This window comes from Kickxella alabastrina, assembly GCF_025024165.1.
Source record: "Kickxella alabastrina strain RSA 675 chromosome Unknown BX661scaffold_75, whole genome shotgun sequence".
In the NCBI taxonomy this organism is placed as follows: domain Eukaryota; kingdom Fungi; phylum Kickxellomycota; class Kickxellomycetes; order Kickxellales; family Kickxellaceae; genus Kickxella; species Kickxella alabastrina.
Genome location: NW_026251546.1, coordinates 1 through 8638, shown reverse-complemented (window position 1 = coordinate 8638; position 8638 = coordinate 1). Strand labels below are relative to the sequence as shown.

Here is an 8638-nt window from a genome sequence, read left to right as displayed (position 1 = left end):
AACCCCGCTGCCGAAGCCGCCAATGCTGGCAAAGATTTCTCGGAGAATGCACCCGCGACAGCAGGCCCAAAAAAGCGCAAACAGGAGTTGCGTGCAAACACAACGAATAGCAAAAGGACAAAAGTACACAACAGCGTCCCTTAAAATGCCGGTTACTAAAATTGTAATCTGTACAAGAACACGGGCAAAGTGCTAGCTGCACTGATTATTCTTGTGGATAATCGCGTTTTTTTGAGATTAATGTTTCTTGTGAATTGGCTCGGGTCGTCACTTTTTAAATAATCTTATTCGTTGGGCTTTAGCTGCAAACGACAAAATATGTTTACCATGTGCATTTCAGCTGTTATTACATAAATACACATTGTTAATCAAAGCATATATTTAACTAATTTTTCGATTAATGGTTGAATTTTTTTAAAAAAAATTTCAACAAGGGTACGGCATTAGCTGTATTCTCATTTTTATTTGCTTGTGCTGAAATAATAATGCCAGCATATTATTTGTGGAAATTTAATAAATTATTATCAAAATATAAATGAAAATACTTCAGAAATACTTCGTAATGAGCCAAAATGTAATTTTTATAAATATACATATACCATGTGCATCTCAACCAAAGTTTGAGTTTAATGTAATTTTTTTTTAGAAAATCACTTATTTGAATACAAAACATATGCGCTTAATATCAATCGGCAATGTGATTTGTAGTTCGCATGCTCCAAATATATATGGGAATGCCATTTCGAGAGTATACTACCTGTCAATAAAAAGTGTTCTATTTATTCATATGATCAACGTTTTCCTGTTTAATGACACCTTGTGAGATATATTACTAGTCCCTTATCCGGGTTTTACCATTTTTAAAGTGAATATAAGATTGTGGCGCAACACGCAATGCAGACATACTGAATAACATATCATTTAGCTATTGTGAGGCACAATGGCTGTCAGTAAGTATCACTGGGCACTGGTGTACCTAGCAGCAAAGCAAGCATACATATGCAGTGCACTTCAGCAATGTTTATTTTTTGCATTTGTAAAGTGCTCCCTGTGTTTCAAATCAGAAGCATCAAAGTGGAATGACACCATTTGTTGAAAACTGCGCAGTATGTCATTAAATATTGGAGGGTGGATTAAATATACGTTGAATAAAATGCCTAACATTAATACCCTATTTTTTAAAACTCCTCATTAGTTGAGACGCGGGCGCAAGGAAGCCAGCTGCCGCATGTCTTCGCTATTCATCCTGGGAACTCCATCTGCAGCAATAGCTGTTGATACTGGCTGCTTCTTCCATGGAGCATTTAGTGACTGGTCGGCAGTGGCAGTGGCAGTGACGGGCGTACCATCAAGCTTTTCAATTGATGGTAGCCTAACTACAGTTGAATCGCGGCGTGTGGATGTTGCAGCTTGCTGGTGGTGGGGGTGGTCAGTGTCAGCGTGCGAGATTACAGATGAAGAGCTGTCGTCCATGTGGATCATTAGACCATTGGTGTTGCTATTGTGCACACCAGCGACCGAGGGATTGTAGAACCTATGGTGATTGTCACCTGGGTGGATCATTGGTCTCTCGTCATATTGTAAGCTTGGCTCTACTGACAATTGTCCGACTGGCAAAAAATGGGATGCGCTGGGCAAGCGTGCCGACCCATGGGCTAGCGGTTGGCCTGATTGTTGTTGCTGGTGATGATGATATTGCGAGTCATGAGTTTGGCTGTTATAATAGTTCTGGCCTGCAAAAGTGCTTCCAGACGGGATCGGCGCTGTCTTCCACATGGCTGATGGATACGAGTGCGCGTGGCTTTCGTACGCGGCACCGGCACCTGTTGGCTGAAATTCAGTAGATCCGCGGGCAATCTCGTAAGTCGGAGCGCGGACACTGTAGTGCACACTGGCTGGAGTGAGAGCATTAAGTTGCAATTTTGGTGCATGCAGTTGCCGTTGTGAACCGTGCGTCGGCATTGCACCGCTCAACTTTACCATCGGCGGAGTCGACTCTGCCGCAGCCGACGGCGTGTAGCTCCTTGGTATAGGGGTGGGCTGCACACCCGGAAAAGGCGTGCCTTGAGGGTTGGCGTCGTTATCATCTCCGTTGTGCGGATATCCCTGTGATGGGTAGCTAGAAGGACCCTGCAAAGTAGGGGCATTGACGTGACGAACTGGGCCAGCATATGGTCCGTAGTTGGGATACCTGAAAACCTCATTTCGGTAAGAGCGGGAGCGCTTTTCTATAGTCATGGATGAGCGTACGTAGGCAGGCGGCCCATTTCTGGTGACGATTGGCGCTTCGGGCAATGTTGGATCCCACGGACGAGTTTCTGCTGATGTGCGACCACGACCATTGCCATAACGTTCGGCGCGGCCCATTCCATGGCCAATTTCGGGATAGCGATCCTCAAAGACCTGGATCCCGGCAAAGCGCGAATCATTCGTCGGCGATCCTAGGCAGCCGGCCTTCAAATCCTCGCGCGAATAATAGCAAACAAGGTGCAATCTGCGTTTGTCGTTTGTGCACAGCGACAGCGCCTTTTTAATCAGGCCTTGCTTCTTTTGCATGATGTTGGGCGGGCAAAGGTCGTAGGACTGAAAAGGTGACGACTCTATCTGGCCGCTGCGAGGCGAGTTGCGCGAGCTGCTTCCGTTGTTGGTGGTGTTTTTGTTAATAAATTGGTGCCGGCGTCCCTCTATCTCGTAGTATATTAGGAAGCAGCCGTGGACCCGGGATGGCGACCATGTGCGTCCGTCGGTCCATCTCCGCATGCCTGTTTCTTCCTCGTCCCAGACATACACTGCTCCGGAGCGGATGTTTTGGCGCTCACGGTCGCTAAACCGGCGTTGCACGCGAGAAAGAAACCCGTTGTTGCATGCCTCAAATATAAGCAGGGCGTCGTGGGCGGTGTCGATGAAGCCGTGGTATGTTTCTGCCATTATTTAAATTTAAAGAATAATCAAGAAAAATGCGGGTGTATGATAACTGGCTAAAAAAATAAAGACGGACAAGTGCGCACCAAAGTGAAAGGATGAATAAAATAAAGTACGGATTGTATTTGAAGTGGCTGTCCTTATGTCAGGAGACCGATATTATTGATATACCCTTGTGTATAGATGGTGGCTGGAAAATAGACAATATATGAAGGATATGTAGGGAAAATTGGTGTACGAAAGTAGAAAAATAAAAAATTGACAAAGAACTAAAGACAAAATAATAAAAACGAACGAAAAAAGAGGGATTGAATGAATGAAAAATATTTAATAAAATGAATATACTTGAGCAAATATTTTGAGGCTAGTGATTATGATGGGGATGTAAATAAAGCCAAAAGATTAAATAAGTCCAATGCAAGTCACAGATAATTTTTTTAAGCCCAGCTAGTGCCCTTTTAAACCAATAAAAATAACCAGGTTGATGTGAGCAAAATGAGGACTATGACAGAAAACGGCAGGCAAAGGTTGAAATGAGGCTGACTGATGTGTAGCGCAGAAACTGTGGTGGTGTTTGGGGTGAAGTATGCTAGAAAACGTAAAAAAATTATATTTAAAAAGTGAGGGATTGCTAATGAAGTCCAGAAAAAGTGAGTCGGGTATTGTGTTCAATTTGGAAGCGTTTTGTGCTAGAAGGAAAAGCTGGGAAAACTGAACAGCAAAAGAAAAAGTGGGATCCTGAAAAAAGCTACAAAAGGCAAAAAATAGTGGCGAGGAATGTCGAAAACGGGTGCTTTAGTGAAGCTTATATTGATCTGGCACATTCTGCCTCGCCGCAATTCTATTCTTTTTATATATGAACACGCAGTTTGCAGATAATTCCCTTCTTTGGGTGCTTTTTGGAGCTACCGACACCCACCGGTCGACAAACCCCCCCTTTCTCTTGTAATCCTATTTTGGCATTTTCTTGCGCAGAGGATGCAGCAATAAGCATGTAGAGATTTCCCAAAATGGGTTTTTTTCTTCTTTCTTGTTTGACTGCATGAGGTCCGCAAACAAGTAAATTTTTTTTGCAAGGATAAAGAGGCTATGCAAGCAATACAGAAAATGATGCTTTCTGTCTGGCTTACCAGTCTGAATACACCTTGTTTTATGCTGCTGCTTTTTTGTCCCAAATAATAGGATGCCTCAAGCAAACGTTTGGCAGAAAGGCACAGCAAGGAATGTGAACAAAATTGGACGGAAAGAAGCAGGCGCAGGCGACTGCAAAATGAAAGGGGGGGTTGGTGGGAAGGGTGGTGGGCAGAGCTGCACAGCCACATTAAACACCGATATCAACAGCAGCAAATGTGTACAAGAAATGTGGTTCTTCATGCCAATATCATCGGAGAGAACAATGATTCTTATTTAAAATAATACTGCAATTAATTGTTCCCTTTGCAATACTTAAAAAAGCCATCAGTGGGTAATATTTGCAGGTAGGATACGTTTATTGCCGCCTCCAGCCCATTGGCATATGCCTACCCTCCTTTACCCTATCTGACCCCCCTAAAATCTTAATTGTCCATATTTATTGCCACTCCATTTTAGGCCAATTGTTGAGTTTCCGGCGTATACACACTTTCGCCGTTTAAATTGTTCGGAGGCAGAAAACAAAGCTTAATTAGAAACAGGATGGATGTTATTTAGACAAGTAGGGATAGGCCAGCTGTTTTAATTGTGTTGTTGATATTGCTGCTGCTGTTGTTATTGTCGTTGTCATTGTCGCTAAAAGCGTTTGAATGTAAAGCTGGAAGCAAATAGATGTGGCGACCGAGAAGCTGTTTGGCTGTTTGTATTCTCCCAGCTTGTGCCTTTTTACTTTCAGAATCCCGCTTGGCAGCGCAATTTCCCAAAACGGAAAGCCAGTGAAAACTTTAAATTGTGCTCATTAATAGCGGAGCTGAAAAATCAAGAGAAAAAGGATACAAAAGGGATACAAACAAGTTTCGATGGTGTCTTTTTTTATCAGAGATGCGCTGTTTTCATGTTTTGATGTCGACACTGAAAAACAGATAAACAGAAAGCCCAAAGGGTATGTCACTATGCGGGAAGCCAGACTTGGCGGCAGATGGATTGTCATAAGCTTGAAAACCTAATAAACTTAGTAAATCGATCCGTGAACACATTGGCCGTGAATCGCTTATTATTTGTATTTCGGTGGGAATCCTGATGATCTTGCAATATATTAATAAAAGGTTTCTATTTGAAAAGCTTTCCAGGCTGGAGGTACCGAGGTCATTTGATATTGCAAAACATTTGAAAGGGAATGGCTATTAGCTTTTGTAATCATTGTGTAATAAAGATATTACTGTGTATAATAAATATTATTTGAATGAGACTACGAAAAGAGCTAAAGAAGCTCACATTTAAAACTGCTGCGCACATACAATATCATAATAATGAGATTGCATGTAACTACGCCATCACGTGACCAAGCCCAATTTTGACATTACACATTGTGTGTAAGCCAGCATGACAATGTGCTTCTTGTTTCTTGTTTTGAAAACAGCACTTGGCAGGATGTATGCTGATGGTACAAGAAAATTGCATTTTTATTCTTCTAGATCTCCGGTTTAGGTATTCCCAATAGAAGCATGAAGCCGAGGCGGCAATCGTTGTTTATATAGATGTGGATTCCGAAAACAATGTTTTTAATGTGCAAAATAGTCCAAAAAAACCCAAATATCCGCCCCAGTCGTGTGTTTCCAGTTGCAGGTGTATTAAAGTGAATACTGGGTAGGGATGCAACACTCGCATAAATATATCCAGCACAAGGGTTGTCCAATAGAAACAGGTTTATTATTATGCTAATAAAAATTTAAAATAAATGTTCTTAAATATAATTTTTTTCAAAACACTGTTAATATTTTATTTACAAATCGACCTGTTGCCACAACAAAATCACCGAAATTAAATGAAGTGTCACAATTATATTTACAATTTGCATGCACCTTATACATGAATTTGCATACATACATATTTTGTGTGACATGCCAATCCTAATGGTGTTTTTGCTAGACATTTGTATTAAGGATGACATACGCCAAATAACAAGTTTTTATTACAGGCCTTATACAAGTAACATTTATGGACACGCATGCGTGTCAGTCATAGCATGGGTAGGCGGGTAGGTTTATATCATCTTATTTGTGTAATTGTCCGTGGTATGCACTTTTAGCAAGTGCAGCTTTGTTGTGTTGCCAGCAATTACTTCTAAAATGCACATGATGACAACATTGCTTAAACAAATGTATATATTGTTATTACTCAACGATTTTATTATTAATTATTAGGCTTTTTATTGTTGTGTACTTTTGTCCTTTTGCTATTCGTTGTGTTTGCACGCAACTCCTGTTTGCGCTTTTTTGGGCCTGCTGTCGCGGGTGCATTCTCCGAGAAATCTTTGCCAGCATTGGCGGCTTCGGCAGCGGGGTTGGCTTTGGCTTTGGCCTTTGCGTTTTGCTGCCTGTTCAGAGTGGGCGCTGTTGTATGCAGCTCGAGCGCAGCCATTGCTTTAAGCCCAGGCTTTGCAAGATCTGCACTGCTGCTGCTCATGCTGCCGCCCATGCTGCCGCCCATGCTGATGCCAGCCCCAATCCAGGGCACGACTGGTGCTAGAATGCCCGCACGTGCCTTTTCCAAAATTGAATCGAGCTGCGGCGATCCAGACCTAATCCCCAGCACAGTCACCCGCTGCTGTCCAACTGCCGCCGCCAGCCTCTGCTCTGAGCCCTTGCCCACAGCAACAAGCCGAAGCCCAGGACCATCGCTGTGCTCGGCAGAATTTGAGCTGGCCGCCTGGGCCGCGTGCGCCAGCGCTGGAAGATGGGCGATCATTTGCGGCTCCACATCACCCTTGCACACAACAACCAACGCCAGGTCAGCCTTGTAGCTGCTTTGCCGCGCCTGTTTCTCGAGTGAGCGCGTTGTGCTGTTGATTCCAATGACAATATAGTCGAGCAGGGCCAGTCCGGCCTTGGCAGCCTCGGTACTGTCGGTCTCCATGCTGTCGGCTATCTGCTGGCGCACACCAGCAGCAGCAGAAGTAGCATAGGTGGTCTGCGCTGACGCTGCCTGCTGGCCCTTTTTTTCATCCTTGTTCTTTTGCGATTTTGCTTTATTAGCTGCTTTGGCTGCTTTGGCTGCTTTCTGGGCGGAGCGGCGCTTTTGCAGGCTTTTCTGCTTGGAAATACGCCGCGACTCAGCAAAGTACGCGCCAACCGGCTGCAGTGCCGCACACAGGGCGTCAACAATCTCGCACTGCAGTGCCGGTGTGGCAGTGGGCCACGGTGTGGTGAAGGGCTTGTCGAGCGCGTGCTTGAGCACGGGGCGCCGCTGGTCGCCGATCTTGCGCACGGTGTGGCCGCTGTTTGCAACTGCCGCCATGATGATATGTGTGTGTGTGGGTTAATAAATTGGATAATGCGAGCGGCGAGTCGATCAGTGGTGCCTGACGTTGCGCCGAGCGCTGCGAATGGGGGGTGGAACTGTGCGCAGCCACCAGCCAGTCGAGGCTGGTCAGCAGTTTTGTGGGACCTAATCACATGGCTAAATGTTTTTTGTATGTTCTTAAACTTTAGTTTTTCTTTTACTTGTTTTATATCTTGCTCAATAAATCTATTTTTCATCTGGTTTTTTGTTTATTGTTTTGGCGCAGACATTGATGTGCTCGACTTGCTGCAGAAAATAGTTTTTTTGTTTTTATCTTTTAAAATCTCGGCAAATAGCGAATAATTGCCCGTATTTTTAGCTTTGGCATACATTTGCACTTTGGCACAGATAATATCGGCTGGTCGCTTTCTCCAATAACCTGAAAGAATATCGGTCCAAAAAACGTGTTTTGGCACAATAGTATCTGAGTTTTTAAAGTAGATTGGATTTAAACAGGTCAAGAGGCTTGCGTGCCAGGTTTTTCTTTTCAACAACAAGAAAATGAGAAATGGAAGCACAAAACAATTTTTTGTGTCTCAAATGCCGCAATGCACTGTCTATTTTTTCCCACCAAATCCAAAATGCAAAAACAAACCAGCACATAAAAACAAGAAGTGGCTGTGCAAAATGCTAAGTACGCTTAATTTGCAAACATTAACAAACAATGATAATGGCTTAGTAGCAAATACTCGAAAAATTAAGAAAAATGATTTATCGAGGAACAATAAAAAATTATATTTTAAAATATGTTGGCCCTTGAATGTTTATATTTTTTTTATCTGTTTTTCTTTATTTTTAATACTAAACTATTTTTTATTATTGTTATTTGTACTCTGATATAAGGATATTGTTCAAAACTATTTATTTTTTAAAGAATCCGTTATTGCAAAATGTATTCTGAGCGCGACCAGATATGGATTATTGAAATGTACAAATGCATAACAAGCAAATTTAAAACAATAATGTATTGTTTTCAAATGGGTTATTTTAAAATTTAACAAAAAATTTTAAAAATAAAAAGGGGACTTACGTATTGTCATGTTCATTTTGATTTTTGGATTAAACATAAGAAAAAACAAGAATAATGTTTTCATTATTAAATTACAATTATAAATTTTGTTTCAATATCATCATTTCTTTCTTTTCAAATAAAAAACTTTATCAATTTGTTTAATTGTTTTCAAAACAACAATGAGTAACAGAAATTAAACAATATTATATTGTAGATTATGTTAAAAAGAAA

At 42.0% G+C, this 8638-nt stretch overlaps 1 protein-coding gene across 1 annotated transcript; it reads right to left on the bottom strand.

Annotated features, from left to right (window-relative positions):
• Positions 1-2379: 2379 nt before the first annotated feature.
• Positions 2380-2928, bottom strand: BX661DRAFT_147682 (gluconate transport inducer 1/Pac2; the record flags this gene model as incomplete). Its single annotated transcript, XM_051533210.1, has 1 exon — positions 2380-2928. A coding segment is annotated over one exon (549 nt), but the record flags the coding sequence as incomplete, so codon positions are not given.
• Positions 2929-8638: the final 5710 nt, after the last annotated feature.